This window comes from Pongo pygmaeus, chromosome 13 (genome assembly GCF_028885625.2).
Source record: "Pongo pygmaeus isolate AG05252 chromosome 13, NHGRI_mPonPyg2-v2.0_pri, whole genome shotgun sequence".
Lineage (NCBI taxonomy): Eukaryota > Metazoa > Chordata > Mammalia > Primates > Hominidae > Pongo > Pongo pygmaeus.
The window spans coordinates 65,920,107-65,940,972 of NC_072386.2; the positions used below are offsets into that span (position 1 = coordinate 65,920,107).

The following is a 20,866-nucleotide window of genomic DNA, read 5'->3' on the forward strand; positions in this document are numbered from 1 at the left end:
CTTGAAAATCATAGGAAGAGAAGTTCCCAAACCTGCACCTGCTCTGTGTGATCTTGGACAAGTAACTGAGGTTTCTTGGGGCTCAGTTTAATTACCCCTAAAATGAGGAAGTTAGACCACTTTAAAGTCAGCAAACATATTAAGTGCCTGCTGTGTGCTATCATCTTCCGCCCATATCCCCAGATCCCACTCCTGAGTCCCAGGGATCCAAATACAGCACTGTTCAGCTGCTCAAGCCAAAACTCCAGGAAACCCATCATTCCTCCCCCTTTCCTTGGGCTTCGTTGAAATAAAAAGGTAATAATTACACCTCTCCCACAATTCAGAATCAAATGAGCATTAAGGGAGAAAGGAGATTATACAGAAAAAAAATCAAAGCATCAGCTTTATTCCTCATAAGGCCAAAAGGGAAAATACGAATTAGATCTCTGAACTGCAAACTTCCTAACCACTCCCCTCTGCGTTAACCTTCCCATCTCGCTCGTCTGGGCATATGAGTTCCTTCTCCCAAACTCACAAATTCACACATGATAAAGCATTCCTCTTTTCACTAAAAAGAAGTAGGTGAATTTGAAAGAACTGGCAGCTCTCTTTCGAATATTTTAAAGATCAAGGCAGGAATACATGGTGCCCCTAAATGTAAGTTACATTTTAGTTTCCCAGAGCTGCTGCCACAAAATACTATAAAATGAGTGGCTTAGGCCGGCAGGTGGCTGACACCTGTAATCTCAGCACTTTGGAAGGCCAGGGCAGGAGGATCGCTTGAAGCCAGGAGATCGAGACCAGCCTGGGCAACATAGCAAGACCCCATTTCTACAAAAAAAAAAATTAAAAATGGATGGCTTACAACAACAGAAACGTATTCTCTCACAGTTCTGGAGGCTGGAAGTCCAAAATCAAGGAATTGGCAAGGCTGGCTTCTTCTGGAGGCTCTGAGGGCAAATTCTTTCTTGCCTCTTTCTGGCTCCTTGTGGCTGCTGGCAGTCCTTGGCATTCTTTATCTTGCAGCTGCATAACTCTCATCTCTGCCACATAGTCTCATGGCCTTCTCCCTTCTATGTCTGTGTGTCTGTGTCTTCACGTTTATACAGAAATGAGTCATTTGATTTAGCTTAGGGCCCACCTTAATGTAATGTGACCTCATCTTAGTAACCTGATTACATCTGCAAAGACCCTATTGCCAAGTACATAGAGTATTTGAATGTGTACTATGTACTTAGAGTACTATGAGTATTACTATGTATACTATGTACTTAGAGTACTATGAGTGTGTACGTAGAGTACACATTCATAGGTAGGTAGTAGATATTAATGTTTGGACATACCATTTTGGAAAACATAATTCAACTCACAATGGTTGAACAAGTCTTTTCTACTTCCTAAATATTTTTCGCTCTGTCTACTTCTACCCATCTCAACAACTATACTTTAGTTCAGGCCACAGACACCATTCCCCTAGATACCGCATCAGTCTTCTAACTAGTCTCTCTGATTCCAGTCTTCTTCTATTCTCTCATTCTCAAAAATCCACTCTCTACTCTAATAATGGCCTTCTTTTTAAAATATAAACCTGATGGTGACAACTGCCTACAAATCTAAAATGACTTCCCATGGCCATGGATAAAGTTCATACTCCCAGCCGGGCGCAGTGGCTCATGCCTGTAATCCCAGCACTTTGGGAGGCTGAGGGGGCGGATCACGAGGTCAGGAGATCGAGACCATCCTGGCCAACATAGTGAAACCCCATCTCTACTAAAATACAAAAAAATTAGCTGGGCGTGGTGGTGCATGCCTGTAGTCCTAGCTACTTGGGAGGCTGAGGCAGAGGAATTGCTTGAACATGGGAGGCAGAGATTGCAGTGAGCCGAGATCATGCCACTACACTCCAGCCTGGTGACAGAGTGAGACTCTATCTCAAAAAAAAAAAAAAAAAAAAAAAATTCACACTCCCAAGAATGCCATAAAACCTTCTTCATTATCATTGATCTTCAGCCACTGATCTGTCCAGCCTTTCCTCTCCTGCCTCTTCTTGCTTCTCCAAGCATTTCTACTTCTTACTCTAGCTACCCCAAACTCTTTGCAATCCACCTTGGTACTTTCCCCATCCTATTATTGAAAACCTGCATGTTTTTAAGACGGGGGCGACTATGCTATATTTTGAGGTCTTGTCACTCGCTCTACAGTTCCCTCAAGGGGAAATGAATAAATCCTTTCACTAAAGGAATCATCTCTATAGATTCAGCTCTCTCTACATGAATGCCTTTCTTTCCTTTTCTGCCTTCTGTCTGTACCACTCCCTCTAATTCATCTTTCAGGTCTCACCTAAGCTTTTGCTTCCTCAAGAAACCATTATTTGAAGGCTCTCCCTACACACATACACACATGTGCTCTAATTTAGGTATCACTTTATTTTCTTAGCAAATTGTTCAGAAGCCTCTTAGCAATACTGAAAACACAGCATTCATTGTGATATCTTTCTACTTGCTTCATTCCCCCTGACTCTGAGCTAAATATTGTACTAGAAATTAGTCTCCTTCATAGCCTCCTTCTTTCATCCACCAAATTTCAATGCCCCTTCTTAAGGTATTTCTTCTTACATACTATGTCTCTTTATCATTCTCCCTGGGCTAACAGCTGTTTGCTTTCTTGGTTATTCTGTAGTTTCACTGTGATGAGTCTTCTTGTAGATTAACAAAATAGTAATACATATATTTGTGCTGCTTCTTGAAATTAATCATGGGGATTTATTATTATTATTATTATTATTATTATTATTATTATCATTACAGACAGTATATCTCTGTCACCCAGGCTGGAGTGCAGTGGTGCGATCATAGCTCACTATAGCCTGGAACTCCTGGGCTCTAGCAATCCTCTTGCCTCAGTCTCCCGAGTAGCTGGGATTACAGGTGCACACTACCATACATGGCTAATTTTTAATTTTTTTTTTCTTTTTTTTTTGTAGAGACAGCATCTTGCTATATTGCCTAGGCTGGCCTCAAACTCCCAGGCTCAAGCACCTCTTGCTTTGGCCTCACAAAGTGCTGGGATTGCCAGCATGAGCCACTGTGCCCAGCCAGATTGGTGGGTCTTTTTTTTATTTTTTCAACAATTCTGGAAAATTTTCAAGGATTTTATTATTATCGAATATTGTCTCTTTCCCATTCTCTCAGTTATCACTTTTTGGGACTTTGACATTTTTTAGCCCTTCTCATTTTAACCTCCACATTTCTTAACTACCCATTCCTGTTTTTTAGCTTTTATTGTCTCTATGGGTTGAAGCTTCTATCTTTTCTTTGTACCTATCTTTGAGTTTACCTAATTCTTTTTCTGCTATGCCTAATCTACTGTTTAATCTATCCACTGAGCTTTAGATTCTAATTTTTATGTCTATCACTTACAGAAGTTACATGTAGTTGTTTTACAAACCACTTGGTTATTTCATATTTTCAAGATGTTCTTTTTATTTCTTTAAAAATGTTAAATATTTGTTACTTTATATTTTGTACCAGCTACTTTCAAGATCTGTAGTCTCTATGGGTTTGATTCTGGTGTTATTTCTGCTGACTTTCTCTCATGGTGACTGATTTCCTTATGTGGTCTGTGTTTTTAAACTGTGACCATTTTCCTTGAAAATTTACCCATGAAAATACTTTAAGGTCTGGGTTAAGATTATATTTTTTAAGAGAAGATTTGCATTTCCTTCTATCAATTATCTTAAGGCATTACTTACCTGGAACTACTTGAAATTGAATTTTCCTTTTGAGATGTTCTAGAACACACAGGTAACATGAATTATGACTATAAACCTATGTGATATCTAGCTTAGGGTTACACATTCTCAAAGGGTTTTTTTTTGTTGTTGTTTTATTTTGTTGTATCTACCTGTCTTAGTCCATTTGTATTGCTATAAAAGAATGCCCGAGGCCAGGAAATGTAGAAAGAATAGAGGTTTATCTGGCTCATGCGTCTGCAGGCTGTACAAAAGCATGGCTCCAGCATCTGCTTCTAGCGAGGGCTCCAGGCTGCTTCCACTCATGGTGGAAGGGGGAGAAAGCAAGGGGAGGGGAGGCGCCAGGCTCTTTTGAACAAGCAGCTCTCATAGGAACTCTCACAGGAATTAGTAAAGCAAGAACTCACTCATTTCCAAGACGACAGCACCACCCCATGCATGAAGGATCCACCCATATGACCCAAACACCTCCCATTAGGTCCTGCCCCTAACATTGGAGATTAAAAAAAATTTATCCTTTTAAAAAAAATATTGTTTTTATACCTATTTGAATGGGAGGAGATAAAGTTTTAACATGAGGTTTGGAGGGTCAAATAGCACTACTCAATGCTAAGGATGAGACCAAGATAATTTTTTCCCGTCTCTTCCTCCTAAAAAGTTTATTTTTCATCCATCCTTCACTAAGACTGCAATCCATGTGTTCCTATCCCAGCCCTGCATTTTCTCTGACAACCCTAACTATAATAAGAATGCTCTGAATTTGCCCATTAAGCAAGATAAATAAAAGCCTATTTTTTGTTTGTTTGCTTCTTTGTTTTTTGGGGGGTTTTTTGTTTGTTTGTTTGTTTTTAAGATGGAGTCTCTTTCTGTTACCCAGGCTGGAGTGCAGTGGCATGATCTTGGCTCACTGCAACCTCTGCCTCTTGGGTTCAAGTGATTCTCCTCCTCAGCCTCCTGAGTAGCTAGGATTACAGGCCTGCACCACCACACCTGGCTAATTTTTGTATTTTTAGTAGAGACAGGGTTTCACCATGTTGGCCAGGCTGGTCTCAAACTCCTGATCTTAAGTGATCCACCTGCCTCGGCCTCCCAAAGTGTTGGGATTCCAGGCATTAGCCACTGTGCCTGGCTGATGAAATCCTAATTATATGGGAAGACAGAAAAGAAAGAATCATAACTTGGCTTCTTTCAGCCTGAAAAAATATTTCTGTGGTACACTAGATTAGAGGTTTCTCCATTCTATCATTCGCCACACTGTGGTTTCTCTCTAATTAGCTTTGTCAATTACTGTCCCTTCACCAATTTGCAAATTCCTTGATGTAGGGACTGCCTTTCTCATCTATACTCCTTACAGTATCCAAAACAGTGGATGGACTGTAGTGTGGGATCAATTAAGTGTTTATTACTTCTAAGTCCACTTCACTGCTGGGTGCTCCTCTTCTCCCATCCATCCAGGTGCTTGGGCAAGGCCAGGGAGTAATCCCATTCCCTCACCCCACACATCTTATCATTTAATATTCTCAATTTTATTTCTTTACTTTCTCTCAAATCTGAGTTTTGCTGTTACTGTACTCACAGTCTTAGTTTATCCCTAATCATTTCTCCTCTCGGATATTCCTAAAAATGTATAAATAAATAAATTACATTAAATTAAAGTTTCTTGAGTATGTTACATAGAATCTAGTTGAGCAAGATTTAATAGATGTATCTGTTTCTGCAGTTAAATAAGCCATTACCACACAGTAGACACAGTCATCATTTTAAGTAAATCAGATCACATAGGTCATTTTTAATGAAGCTTCTCATGCCTCCCCATTACTCTTCGATTAGAATGTAAACCTCCTGTCCTGGCCTATAAGATCCTATATGATCTTGTCCTGCCTATGACCCTGGCATCACCTCCTGACTCTCTCCCTTTCTCTCCATCTCTTCCAGCCCCACTGGCCTTCTTGATGTTCCTTGAAGGGGACAAGCTTTCCCTGGCCTCTGTCTGGAACACCTGCCCTCAGAACCTCCCATGCTAGCTCTTTGTTATCATTCGACTATCTACTCAGATGTCAATTCTTGCAAGACACTGCCTCGCTAGCCCATCTAAATTAGGGCCTCTCCTCTCCACCCCAGTCTCATCACTCTCTAACCCTTTATCTGAATTTATGTACTTACTTATGTGTTTTCTTCACCCAATGCATATTTCTAGAGCATCTGCTATATAGTAGCAGTTCTTGGCACTGGAGATACAGGAAAACAAAACAGAACAACCTGTCTTCATGAAGCTTGCGTTTTACTGTTTGCTTCATGCATTTATTGAACAAAAATTTATGCTTTGTTTTCATTCTAATAATTATCTAGGCTGGGTGCAGTGGCTCACTCCTATAATCCCAGCATTGTGGGAGGCCAAGACGGGTGGATCACCTGAGGTCAGGAGTTCGAGACCAACCTGGCCGACATGGTGAAACCCTGTCTCTACGAAAAATACAAAAAAATTAGTGGGTGTGGTGGCACACACCTGTAGTCCCAGCTACTAGGGAGTCTAAGGCAGGAGAATCGCCTGAATCTGGGAACCGGAGGTTGCAGTGAGATCATACCACTGCCCTCCAGCCTGGGCGACAGAGTGAGACTCCGTCTCAAAAACAATAATAATAATAATAATCTAATTTTTTCTTTTTATTATGTCTTCCCCCCAAAAAATGAAGGCTTCAGAATAAATGAATACGTGAATGAATGTACAGCATTAGTGAGCGATCCCTATAGGAATTGCTGCATATTTTCATCCATCACTTCTACCTGCTAGTCAGTCTGGAGAAGCATGGAAATCCACAAAGAGCTTGCCTATTATAATATTCCATCGCTGGAATTAGAGAACACGATAAAGACTAGAGTCCAATAGAAGACTGAACCCTCTTTAGCCAACATTTGTAGACAATAATTTCAATTACTTATTCTAGTCTCTTCTACCACCCTGTCCCTCCAGGGAGTTGTGCCCCACTGTCAGCTGCACCATTTGCATTACTGCCAATTCAAACATTTATTCATTGTCCCTGGGCACCGATGAGGACAACATGATTGAAAATCACTAGCAAACCCCCAACCAAATACTTTGTATCCCAGCACCATTGAACCTTCCAGAAAAATCAGCTTTGGCAAAACTGTCAGAAGATCCATTTTGTATTCGAGTGTTAATTATTTGAGGCAATTCTAAGTGCAAGACCTATTTGAATTATGTACTTTTTAGTGTTATTTGGGGCTTATAATTAGTTGCACTCTTTGGGAATATAAATGTTTTACCCAGTTCATTATCTTCGGGTGGACTGAAAAACGTCAGTGACTCTCCTGCAAATTTGTACAGCATTGCTCAGTAAGTAAGTATATATTTACCCTGGGAGAATATGCATTATTGACAATTTACTTAATTATCTCTCAAAACAATTCAAGTATTGGCTGCTTATAATGCTGTCTTTCTCCTCAAAGGGTGTAGTAGGACATCTCAACAGGGGTGGACATTCTGCTGCTAATCCAACAAGGCTGCAGGTGCTCATATAGGGAGTTGTTTAAGAATGCTTGGCCCCAGTGAAAGCCATGAGTCCTGGGAGAGCCAAGAATAACCCATCTCCTATTCATTGGCCTCCTTTGCAAAATTGTATCAGGAAAACAATTCATTTTAAAAGTGAATCTTCTTCAAGGAGATTATACAAACATCTGCCATCATTTTAGCCACACCCCACAGAAGAACATCAGTCCTGTCCTGGTGGTGTGGAATTAGGAAATGCCAGGAGACAAAATGGGAAGATGAGAAATAGGAGTGGGCAGGAAAGAAAGGAACAAAAAAGTAAAGATCTTAGCCAAACGACAAGCTCCCTCACGGGAGATCTGTGGGAGGAGCTGTTTTCAAACACACGACCCAAATGATGTCTAGAACCCAGGACCTGAGCTTTTTTTTTCCCCCTTAATAACATTTTTGTTTTAATCAATTCTGTAACACACATTTATTTTAAAAGCATAGAAACATATATATGTATATGTAAACCAAAGATTATTGTTAATAGTTTAGCTTTTTGCCTTCTGATTTTCAATAAAGCCATCTCTGTCTGTCTATCTATCTATCCATCCATCCATCCATCCATCCATCCATCCACAAAGGTAGGTATCTACCTACCATATACATAGATATGGATTATCATCATTTTTTACATAGCCTATCATGAAATGTTTCTGTGTCATTAAATACTCTTCAGAAACAAAATTTCAATGTCTATTAGCCCATCTTATATAAATGAACAGGCATATCTCATTTTACTGCATTTTGCTTTATTGTACATTGCACATATTGCATTTTTTACAAATTACAGGTTTGTGGCAACCCTGCCACAAGCCTGTCTATACCACTCCTCCAATAGCACATCCTCACTTTGTGTCTCTGTGTCACATTTTTGTAATTCTCACAATATTTTGAACTTTTCATCATTATTTTATCTGTTATGGTGATCACAGTGATCAGTGATCAATTATAATTGTTTTGGGGCACCATGAACCCCACCATGTGAGACGGAACTTAGTTGACAAATGTGTGTGTTCTGCCTTTTCCACTGACAGCATTTCCCCATATCTCTTCCTCTCATCAGACCTTCCCTGAGATATAACAATATGGAAATTAGGCCAGTTAATACTTTTACAGTGGCACCTACATGCTCAAATGAAAGGAAGAGTTGCAAGTCTCTCACTTTAAATCAAAAGCTTAAAATTGATTAAGCTTAGTGAGGAAGGCAAGTCAAAAACAAAGATAGGGCTGGACGCGGTGGCTCACGGCTATAATCCCAGCACTCTGGGAGGCCAAGGCAGGAGGATTGCTTGAGCCCAGGAATTAGAGACCAGCCTGGGCAACATGGTGAAAACCCGTCTCTACTAAAAATACAACAATTAGCCAGATGTGGTGGCCTGTAGTCCCAGCTACATGGTGGGCTGAGGTGGGAGGATTGCTTGATCCCAGGAGTACCAGGCTACAGTAAGCCATGATCACACCACTGCACTCCAGCCTGAGTGACAGAGCCAGACTCTGTCTCAAAAAAACAATAACCAAACAAAAAGATAGGCTGAAATCTAAGTCTCTTGCACCAAACAGCCAAGTTGTGAATGCAAAGCAAAAGTTCTTGAAGGAAATTAAAAGTGCTACTCCAGCAAATACACAAATGATAAAAAAGAGAAACAGCCTTAGTGCTGATATGGAGAAAGTTTTTGTGGTCTGGATAGAAAATCAAACCACAACACTTCCTTAAGCCAAAGCCTAATTCAGAGCAAGGACCTAACTCTCTTCAATTTTATGTAAGCTGAGAGAGGTAAGGAAGCTACAGAAGAAATGTTGGAAGCTAGCAGAGGTTAGTTCATGAGGCTTAAAGAAAGAAGCTGTCTCCATAACATAAAAGTGAAGGTGAAGCAGCAAGTAATGATGCAGAAGCTGCAGCAAATGGTTCAGCCAAGATCATTGATGGAGGTTACTATACCAAACAACAGATTTCCAGTTTAGGTGGAAAAGCCTTCCATTGGGAAAACATGCCATCTAGGACTTTCATAGCTAGAGAGGAGAAGTCAATGCCTGGCTTCAAAGTCTCAAAGGACAGGCTGACTCTCTTATTAGGGACTAATGCAGCTGGTGACTTTAAGTTAAAGCCAATGTTCACTTATCATTCTGAAAATCCTAGGCCCTTAAGAATTATGACAAATCTATTCTGCCTGTGGTCCATAAATGAAAAAAGGCCGGGGTCAGCTCATCTCTTTACAGAATGGTTACTGAATATTTTAAGCCCACGGTGGAGACCTACTGCTCAGACAAAAAGACTTTTCAAACTATTACTGCTCATTGACAATGTACCTGGTCACCTAAGAGTTCCAATGGAGATGTGCAAGGAGATTAATGTTGTTTTCATACCTGCTAACAGGACATTCATTCTGCAGCCCATGGATTGAAGAGTAATTTCAAATTTCAAGTCTTATTATTATTTTGAAACAGGATCTCACTCTGTCACCCAGGCTGGAGTACAGTGGCACACTCTTGGCTCACTGCAACCTCCGCCTCCTGGGCTCAAGCAATTCCTCCACCTCAGCCTCCTGGGTTTCTAGAACTACAGGTGTATGCCACCACACTAAGCTAATTTTCATATTTTTTATAGAGATGGGGTTTTGCCATGTTGCCCAGGCTGGTCTTGAACTCCTGAGCTCAACTAATCCAATCACCTCAGCCTCCCAAAGTGCTGGTATTACAGGCTTGTGCCGTTGCACCCGGCCTAAGTCTTATTGAGAAAGACATTGTGTATGGCAATAGCTGCCATAGAGATTCCTCTGATGTATCTGGGCAATGTAAATTGAAACTTCCTGGAAAGGATTCACCATTTTTTTCTTTCTTTCCCCCCCCCCCCCACTCTGTTGCCCAGGCTGGAGTGCACCATTCTTTTCTTTACTTTTTTTTTTTTTTCTCTCTCTGTTGCCCAGGCTGGAGCACAGTGGTGTGATCATAGCTCACTGCAGCCTCAAACTCCTGGGCTCAAGCGATCCTCCCACCTCATCCTCCTGACTAGCTAGGACTACAGGTGTGTGCCACCGGGCCTGGCCAATTTTTTATTCTATTTCCTGTTTTTCTTTCTTTCTTTCTTTCTTTTTATTTGAGACAGGGTTTTTGCAATCTTGACTCACTGCAGCCTCGACCTCTGAGGCTAACGCAATCCTCCCACCTCAGCCTCCTGAGTAGCTGCGACTACAAGCACACACCAATATGCCCAGCTAATATCTATTTTTTGTAGAAATAGAGTATCTCTATGTTGCTCAGGCTGATCTCAAACTCCTGGGCTCAAGTGGTCCTCCCATCTCAGCCTCCCAAAGTGTTGGGATTACAGGTATGAGCCACTGCACCCATCTTATGTTTTTATAATTTCAACTTTTATTTTGATTCAGTGGGTACATGTGCAGATTTATTACATGGGTATACTGTGTGATGCCAAGGTTTGGGGTATGAATGATCCCATCACCCAGGTAGTGAGCATAGTACCCAATAGGTAGTTTTTCAGCCATTGCCCGTCTCTCATAGTAGTCTCCAGTGTCTGTTCTCATCTTCATGTCCATGGGATTCACCATTCTTGACATCATTTGTGACTCATGGTTTGGAAGAAGTTGATTCTAACCCTCATGAATGACTGGGAAGGTTCAAGACTTCAGTGGAGGAAGTGACTGCAGAGGTGATGGAAATGGTAAGAAAACTAGAATTAGAAGCGGAACCTGAAGATGTGACTGAATTACTACAATCTCATGATAAAATTTGAACAGACAAGAAATTGGTTCCTATGGTTGAGCAAAGAAAGTGGTTTTTCAAGATGGAAACTTCTCCTGGTGAAGATGCTGTGAACATTGTTGAAATGAAAACAGACGATTTAGAATATTACATAAATTTAGTTGATAAAGTAGCAGCAGAATTTGAGAGGATTGACTCGAATTTTCAAAGAAGTTCTACTGTGGGTAAAATGCTATCAAACAGCATCACATGCTACAGAGAAATCTTTCATGTAAAGGAGGGTCAATCAATGTGGCAAACTTCATTGTTTCAAAAAATTGCCACAGCCACCCTAACCTTCAAAAACCACCACTCTGATCAGTCAAGCAGCCATCAATATCGAGGCAAAAAGATCTGAATGCTCAGATGATCATTAGCATTTTTTAGCAATAAAGTATTTCCTAATTAAGGTGTGTACATTTTTTAGACATAATGCTATTGCTTACTTAATAGACTACGGTATAGTATATTACTTTTATATGTACTGGGAAACAAAAGAGTTTGTGTGACCTGCTTTATTGCAACACTTACTTCATTGAGGTGGTCTGGAACTGAACCCATAATATCTCTGAGGCATGCCTGTACTATACTATTTTAAATATATTCCCAACAGACGAATTTTCAGGTTGCTTTTTTTATCAAGGCATAACCATTGATTATTTTGATCTAGAAAGTTTGCTCTGGGGAATAAATTTATGTATTAAAGCTACAGAAGGTGGTGAAGAGGTGGAAAAAGTGGAATCTAATCATATCATTCAAACATTTTCATTCACATCTATATTTCCACTTATCTCCTGACCCAAAAATGCTAGGTAAACAAGTTAATTAGAATCAAATAGTCCGTCTATAAAGAAGGGCTGGAAGCCAAGTGCAGGGGATTCCTTATGTACATGCAAGTGAGTGACCCCATCAGAGAGCCATTTCTTCTGGTTACAATCTTAAGGAACAGAACTCAACATGTTTTGACAAGGTTAAATATGAATTTATTAGCTCAGATGTAGCATTTGGTTAGGTGTGGCCTGGGTCACTGGTCTCCAGAAAGAGGTAGGAAAAATAATTTATTTAGGCTGCAAAAAAAAAAAAAAAAAAAAAAAAAGAACTTATGTTCATGATTTTTATGTTAACCTCTTAAATCTTAAATTTTCTACTCTAGCACATCTTTTTAATGTATGTGAAATATTCATTGATATGGTTTGGCTATGTCCTCACCCAAATCTCATCTTGAATTGTAGCTCCCATAATCCCCACATGTCAACGGAGGGACCTGGTGGGAGGTAATTGAATCATGGGGGCAGGTTTTTCCCATGCTGTTCTCATGATAGTGAATAAGTTTCATGAGATCTGATGGTTTTATAAAGGACAGATACGGTGAATAAGTTTCATGAGATCTGATGGTTTTATAAAGGACAGATACCCCACACACACTCTCTTGCGTGCCACCATGTAAGACATGTCTTTGCTCCTCTTTCACCTTCCACCATGATTGTGAGGCCTCCTCAGCCACATGGAACTGTGAGTCCATTAAACCTTTCTGGGTTTTTTTGTCTTTTTTTTTTTTTGTGGCAGAGTTTCGCTCTTCTTGCCCAGGCTGGAGTGCAATGGCATGATCTCAGCTCACTGCAACCTCCGCCTCCTGGGTTCAAGTGATTCTCCTGCCTCAACCTCCCAAGTAGCTGGGATTACAGGCATGCACCAGCATGCCCGGCTAATTTTGTATTTTTAGTAGAGACAGAGTTTCTCCATGTTGGTCAGGCTGGTCTCAAACTCCCGACCTCAGGTGATCCACCGGCCTCAGCCTCCCAAAGTGCTGGGATTACAGGCTTGAGCCACCGCGCCTGGCCAAACCTCTTTTTCTTTTAAATTACCCAGTCTTGGGTATTTCTTCCTAGCAGGATGACAATGCGCTAATACATTCATGCACTAGTACATAATAAATAATAATGAATAATAATTTATATACACACATATATTAGCATGCAAGTGGAGGGTGAGCATAACGTGTATAAATGTTATATTTTCTAACATACTAATTTTTTAAGCCAATGAGTGATTAATCAAAACAGTATGGAGATTAGAACTTTAGATTTGTGTTGTTGATTGAGACTGGAGAGTGGCTGGAGCTGGAAGTTCTATGAAGTATGGCTGGAGCATGACTTTGGTCTAATACTTGGCCTAAGTGTGGGAGATATTGGCCAAGCTGAATCCTGGGAAGGTGAATGGAGCCCCTCCCTAGTTTGGTAGAGCATAAGATATAGATGATTAGAACAGAAAAGGTGACTGGGCCAAGAGATTGAGATTGTCTGGGAGAAGCAAGTATCCAGGGAGTGCTAAACTACAATCAAATGGGTAATGTTTTATGGAGCATTTGCAGATGTAGCCTAAGAGAGTCAAAATGGAAGGAACCTAAGGAGTCTAGAACACTTGAGAAGAGAGTGAGAGAGGTGAGAGCCTAGGAGTCTCCCAAGAGCACATATTTGCCATGCCCCTTCGTCTATCATCCTAGCCAGTAACCTAGTAGGTTCTTGCAGTAACAGGACACAGGATAGATAGGTTTCAATAGTGAGTGGTAAGGGGGAGTCTGGCTTGCATGGGGTATGAATGAAAGTCCTAGAAGCTTGAATGAGATGGCCAAAGATAAGATAGGAGCACCCTAAAATTACCCCCCAACCACCACCAGTTTTGCGGAGGGTTGATTCTGCCTAAACATAGTGTCTACTTCACGGCCAGTTGTGGCAGATATAGACATTCTATGATAAAAGGCTATCCTTAAGACACTGAGTTTCTTCTGTCTCCCCCAAAAGAAAAATAAACATGCAAGAAGAATAATAAAATTAGAAAAAAAAAACCAAGTTAGAAGCATTTTAGCTAGTATGTTCCTCTTTTTTTGAATGGAATACAAAGACATTTCATTTTTGTCTTTTTTAGATAGTGAACTATTAAATTTCTTTGGTAACAAATGAGAAAAAAAGAGGAAAGAAAAGATCTGGGCTGTGATGAGTACTGGGTTCTATTTGTCTTTCTGATAATGTGAATTTAAAACAGTTAAATCACACTTACGCCACTACAAAAATTAGTACTAGTAACCTTTTGGAGATTATAAAATACAATATACCCAGTGGACATAAACATGTTCAAAAGGTTTTTTTCCTACAGGTCAATTTTTCCCCCCATAAACAGAGACAAAGTGAACATATGATTGGGTTGGTAATTCTGTTGTGTATTGCAATTCGCCCAGCTTCTTGTCATCCACAGAAATGAAGAAGACAGGCATTAGATTTTACTTGTCATGTGATATTAGTAGCCAGATGTTTTAATGGCAGCTTATTTGAGGTCCATCAATCCTTTGAATATGTGTAGAAAACCACGGCCATTGTTTCTCACCTGCCCACATCTGAACACATTCAGATACCATGGAAACCACAAAGGAAGAAAAAAAATACTTATTCCAAGATTCATTGATTGGGATGTTTAAGTGTCCTTTCTCTCATACAGCAAGGGGTGTGATAATGTGCTAGGGCCTGCTGTGTTTTCTGGCATGAGCTCCATCTCTGAGGGTCCTGAGAAAGACAGTGGATGGATCCTGGAGTCCTCTTGAAAGGGGAAGGTGGTCCCATTGAGTGGAACATGTGTGTCTCAAATCCTGGAGGTAGGGACAGAGCAATAGCAGGGGTGGGGATACGGCAATAGCAGTTGAACATGGCCAGGCAATGTTCACCACAGCTGTAGGAGCACTTGGAGGTAGGTTGAAGTCATTGGCAGATGCATCTGCTGCTGCAGAAGGAGGAAGAGCTCCCGGCAGTACTGGAATCAGCTCTAGCTGGATCCCCGGGTCTGGGGTTCTGTCATTTTCCTTTCCTCTGGCTGCCTGGGATCTTCCCCATTTTACACTTGGTCTGCAGCCATTGACGATTAACTTATTAAAGGACTTCTCTGTAGCCACTTGTGCAGCCTGCCCTGTGGAAACCCAAATGAAAGCACACCATTGTCTCTGCACAACAGGGATTGCCCAGATCTCTCTAAATAGGTAGAGATTATTTCTTAAGCTCTGTCTCAGTAATGGTATCACCCGGATCACCAGCATCTGGTGTGGGGATAGTCTTGTCCTCTGGGAGTTCCAGATGAGGCATGGCTGAAGCCTACTATAGAAGCTTATCTGCTACAGGGTCATTGACTGTATAATATCAGTCTTTAACATCTGATCAACAAGGGAATCATGTGGACCTGTAGGCTTCTCATGTCTCTATCGAAACTCCTCTCCACTCTTACGCTCTCCCTTCACCCAGAAGGAGCAAATGTGGGGCTTATTCTTTAGGTAATAGGGTATGGTCCAGGCCAGTTTGTCTAGCATGTTACTGGTGGATGTGGCTTTCCCCAGCAGGCCAACTGGCCGTCTTCCATTCGAGTTAGAAATCCCTCTCTCCACGTTCTGTGTGTAGTACTCTTCTCTTCTCAAACATCTGACTTTGGCATGTCATCTTTTTTTTTTTTTTTTTTTGAGATGGAGTCCCACTCTGTTGCCCAGGCTGGAGTGCAGTGACACAATCTCAGCTCACTGCAAGCTCCACCTCCAGGGCTCACGCCATTCTCCTGCCTCAGCCTCCTGAGTAGCTGGGACTACAGGCATCCACCACCACACCCAGCTAATTTTTTGTATTTTTAGTAGAGATGGGGTTTCATCATGTTAGCCAGGCTGGTCCCAATCTCCTGACCTTGTGATCCGCCTGCCTCAGCCTCCCAAAGTGCTGGGATTACAGGCATGAGCCACCGTACCCGGCCAGCATGTCCTCTTTTAAAGACAACTCAGCATCACAAACCTAGGTGGGCAGGCCATGCTCCAGGTCTAAGAGGCAGGTCTGAGAGACATACTTCAGTCTTCTGCAGGTTCGACACACTTTATTTTTCTTGAAATGCATGTGGGCCCCAGGGCACCAGCAAAACATTGTGAATGGCCTGGCACAGATTTCTCATTTTTCTCATACTTTTCTTTGGTCATTCAGATATATGGGTTTCCTCTAAGACATGTCTGATACGGAATGAAGAAGTATGCATCTTCCCAGTGTTTCCTGCTTAAGGTGTTGAAACCAAGACAGGTCACCATCTTGAGGGGGGTCTTAAGGTAGTGGTAGGTTTTAGGTGGGAGAGAGAACCACCATGATCCTGTCAAGCCTAGCTCTCTTTGTTCCCCTGTTCTTGATGCTCCGGGCAATTGCCTTTGACAGTATATGATTCTCCTTTCTTGATTCAAGGTGAAACTCTCTTCTCAGGAATCCCCATTCTTAGAGAAAACTCTGGATTTCCTGGTCTCTCCAAGGACTGGCCTGTAATACCAGGGCTTTGGTAGCCTGAGGCAGGAGGATTGCTTGAGGTCAGGAGTTCAAAACCACCAGGGCAACACAGTGAGACCCCATCTTAAATTCATGCTTTTCTGCTAGAATACTGAGATACATAACCTGGAAGCTGGAAGTCCAGTTTCTTCACAAGTATCTTTATCCAGTGACAAAGTAACTTCCCTGTAATCTCAGCACTTTGGGAAGCCAAGGCAGAAGGATCACTTGGGATCAGGAGTTTGATATCAGCCTGGATACCATAGGGAGACCTGGTCTCTTCAGACAGCCAGCATGGCCAGGGCGGCCAGTCTCACCCTGTAATTGTGACATTTTGTCTTCATGAAATGCCAGCTTGCTGACTTGTGCCGACATTTTATTTCTCACAGAGCAGCAAGAGGCCAGGACCCTTTCACAGTCTGTGTGAGGTTGCCATGGTTATGCTCACCCTCCACTTGTATGTATCCTGAATTATGGGACACCGAGTTTACGTAAACCATAAAAATAAATTCTTCTTCTCTAGACGTTCACGTTTAAAATATCTCCTTTCCAATACATCTTATAGGTATGATATGCACAGCTGCCACTGTGGCCCTCATCCATCCAAATTCAATGGTGAAGGTGATCGTTATTACTGAGAACAAAATAAAATGGCATAGAATGTAAATTGGCTGCTGAAGGTGATGTTGAAGCAGGAGGCAATGTCTCCATGGGACAGTGAGTTCGTGATGAGTGACAGTACGGATGATCCCCAAAGACACAGTGGGAAGGTGACACAGGGGATCATGAAGAGCTCTCAAGATAGAGCAGACATTGTAGTCCTGCCCACCCCACCCCATACAAATGAGACCATAAAAATGAGTTTTCTCAAGACAGAAAGACGGCATCCCCGTCATGACGAGGCATCTGCTCACATGTTCTCCTTAGGAAAGATATGAGCAGCTGGAAGCCAGCCACTGTTTCTGAATGCTTTTTTCCAAATGTGTGAGGCTCTCTCTGAATTCTGACTGAACTTTCCCCATCTCTCCCCAAAATATGCTCTCTCAGCTCAAAAGTTTGACAAGATCAAATCACCCGAGCTATTTAAACTTCCTTCTTTGGATAACACCTTCCAAGACAGCTAACAATTGTAGCTTGTTTAGACTCCCTTCCCATTCCTCTCACCACACACACACACGCACACACACATGCACACACACACACACACACACACTAGAAGCCAGGAAAATTGATCTTTCTCCTTAAGCCACCCCTCCTCACCATCTAAATGCCAAGCTGACTTAGAGTCAACTTCTAGATTTGGGATTGTTACCTTCTTCCTTAATCTCATAACAGCAACCTCTCAGTGGTCAAGCTAAATCCATTTAGCTTATGTCTGACTTGTGGATCTTCTGGGGTGGAAAAAATTTTTTAAATAATTCCCATTCTTTAGAACAACTGCTAATAATGAGAAAAACTAATGAGCATTCATAAGTTGTTATAAGGCACAGTTCCTGTTCTATGCATTATTCATTTATGCAAACTGTTGTAAAGGTACCAAATTCACTGTGCAACTGGGCTGGAAAAGTCCCTGAACTCAAGATGGCATTGGTGTGCACATTTCTGAGGCTTGGTTCTGTTTAACATTTTCATCAGTGACCTGCTTAAAGGAGCAGAGAGCAAGCTCATTAAGTTCCTAGATGGGAGGGATGACCAGAACATTAAAGAACAGGATTAGAATTTCCCCAGCCCTTGCCAAATTAGCAAAACTGTTAGAGTCAAATATGTTCATCAGGGAGGCAGAGTAAAGTAAGCTGCCCAAATGCAAGCTGAGTGGTTGGAGGTTATTTAGAAACTGAAAAGAATATGGATGCAAAAATAGACACGTAATGGAAAATGAACTAGTCCAGGGGAACCGCTGGTGTTCACTGGGGCCTCTGCTTGCCCTTACAATGGGTTCAGATCCCCAGCCTATGAATTGGCCTTCCCCAAGATTTCTAAGAATGCCAGGGAGCTTTTCTTTCCCATGGTCACCTCTAGCTTCAGTTCCTGGTTCCACCTAATTAGCCTGGTTTTTGGTTCATTTCACTGTCCTGTCTTAGTCACTGTATTACAAACCATGTTGACCCAGACATTAAAAACCATTTCCTTCCCATGAGCAGATAACAGCTTCCTGCAGAAGGCCCCTTCTATCTCTTTGGCTGTCTTGGCTCTTGTTCAACTCTTCCAATTAAACTTCTACCCCAAGGAGCTTAACAAGGTAGTTTCCTAAATATAGACAGTTCTTTTCCTAAGAGGAACTCTGAAACCAGCTGTTAAGACAATTACAGACACCTGTGTCCCCTAGCAAAGATAAGCATGACCAAGTCATGAGCTAATAGTGCTATAGTCAGGGGACGGCAAATTCTGTGAAGTGGCAGGGAGTAAATATCTTTGGTCTCTTGCAATTACTCAACTCTGGTTATATAGCATGAAAGCATCCTTACACAATACATATAAATAGATGGCAAGGTCAAGGTCCTGGAGTGGGCCATAGTTGCCAACTCCTGCTAGGCTCAACTTCAGAATCTGTGACTTTCCAGAAGTCTTAACAACCATCTTGTCCAACCAGCTCATTTTACACCCGCAGAAACCAGGACCCAGAAAGTAGAGTGACATTTGTGCAAGTTCACAAGATAATTAAGCCTGAGTTGAAACTTCAAACAGGAAGCTCAATTTCCAGGCCAGCACTCTTTCCACTGCACCATCATCAAGCTATTTCCAGAAGGTTCTGCAGATCCCTGCTTTAATTAGCAGAGCTTTTGCTAGAAATTTTCCCACTTAACATTTGGTGCAATGCATTAGTTGTATTATGTGTAGTACACAGGAATATCATTTGGTAGCCTCCCTAGGACCGAAGATGAATGTGTGACTAAAGATTTGGGTGAGGTTGTGTCTACCTCCTAAGGGCAGTCTGAAAAAACCAGAAGAGGACAGAATAGATTAGAAAGGAAAGCTATGCACAAAGTTCAAATGATATAGTTTTATTTTGTTAATTAAAGGTGACATAAAATTTTCACATACCAACAGGAACATTTTAAGGAGGAGCAGTTGCATTTCATCTCCTATTAAAATAAAAAGAGCAAGACTGGAGGGCAGGTTAGATCACAGAAAGAACCTGCCAGAGGTAGCTCTGTTATGTGCAAGAACTGCAGGCCAGAGGAAGTCACCGAATTCTCTTAATAGCCAGATCTGAGAGTTGCATCTTCTGGGAAGTGTTAGGAGGGAGAGAAATAGACTGAGATGATGACTCTCAAAATCTTTTCTCTCTCTTTAAGTCCCCTGAAAGCTGCAGGAAAGAACCCTTCTGTGAGCCAGCAGGGATGCATTGAATCATTACTCTTAATGAGAACAGGACAGTTTTTTTAAGAAAGTTGCGAAGGGCGTAACATGAAGTGGATACTTGAGAAAAATAATTGTGCAGATTTCAAAGGAGTGTCCCAAATGATGCTCACTTCCATTGGCAAGATTCTGGGGTAACTGATGGAAAACCCTCTATTCAGGGTCAGAAGCTTGTAGCCCCTTCCAAATATTTGTGTGTGGAGTTGCTTGATCCCTCTATCTCAGTAGAGGCCGGGGGTTCTTAATGTGGATGCTCGTTGATCTTTAATTCGAAGACCCAGTAGCTTGAGCCTATTCCTCCTTGAAAGTCAGGGCCAAGTGTTTATGAGAATTCTTACTACCTTTGATAAAGATAAATCCTAGTGTACATCTTGTTACTAATTAAAAACAGTACAATCTGTTCAAATATTATTTCTGGACAGTACATTTCATGAAACTATCCCACAGGATTGTTTATCTCAAGCTACAACTTTCAGACCCTATTTTTCCAAATGACAAATTCCTCATGATTATTATTTTTTATTATTTTAAATTTTTTCCAGATGATCCAGGAACATGTACATCCTGCGCTATGGGGTATTACAGGTAAGTCTGGTCTTCCTTTTCATGGCACTAACTTTTCTGCAGTTTAAGCATTACTGACATAATCCTCAATCCAGCGATTAAAGCAAAGTGGCCCTGCAGCCCAAAGCAACTCTGTCCTGTCAGGCTATTAATGAGCAATTCTTGGATTTAGCAATAAGAGCCCAGCTGTTTCCTTTTCTCGAAAGGAGACCATCTCTTTCTTGATCCTGGAAGTCATCCAGCCTGACACTGGTGTCTAGGAATCCTGCCATGGGTTACCAAGATTCAGATCTTGCTGTTCTTGGGCAGACCTTAATAATATACCTGGTCCTAAGTAAGCTGTTTGCAAACGTCTGCATGGATACCTTGTCCTTAACCAGAGCGAAGGCTCCAGGGTGAAGCCAGGTGCTATATTAGCTCTTAATCATCCCCTAGGTAACAAGAGACAGAGACCACTAGGTTAAATGAAACAGAGGTAACCATCACTCCCAATGTACTCTAAAAACAATCACAAAATCAAAAATGGCATGTTTCAATATCGCCTCCTCTTCCTAGTCTAGCCTCCCTTCCAGC

The 20,866-nt window shown here is 41.5% G+C and overlaps 1 protein-coding gene and 1 pseudogene across 2 annotated transcripts in view; one reads left to right on the forward strand and one right to left on the reverse strand.

Moving 5' to 3' along the window:
• The window catches only part of PCSK5 (proprotein convertase subtilisin/kexin type 5), a 468,314-nt gene that overhangs the window by 382,866 nt on the left and 64,582 nt on the right, over positions 1–20,866 (forward strand). For both annotated transcript variants that reach the window (XM_054502928.2, XM_054502929.2), the window contains exon 25: positions 20,272–20,314. In XM_054502928.2, the coding sequence (XP_054358903.1) occupies positions 20,272–20,314 (43 nt within the window). The remainder of the gene's footprint in view (positions 1–20,271; positions 20,315–20,866) is intronic.
• LOC129044733 (pre-mRNA-splicing factor RBM22-like) lies at positions 14,557–16,143 on the reverse strand (annotated as a pseudogene).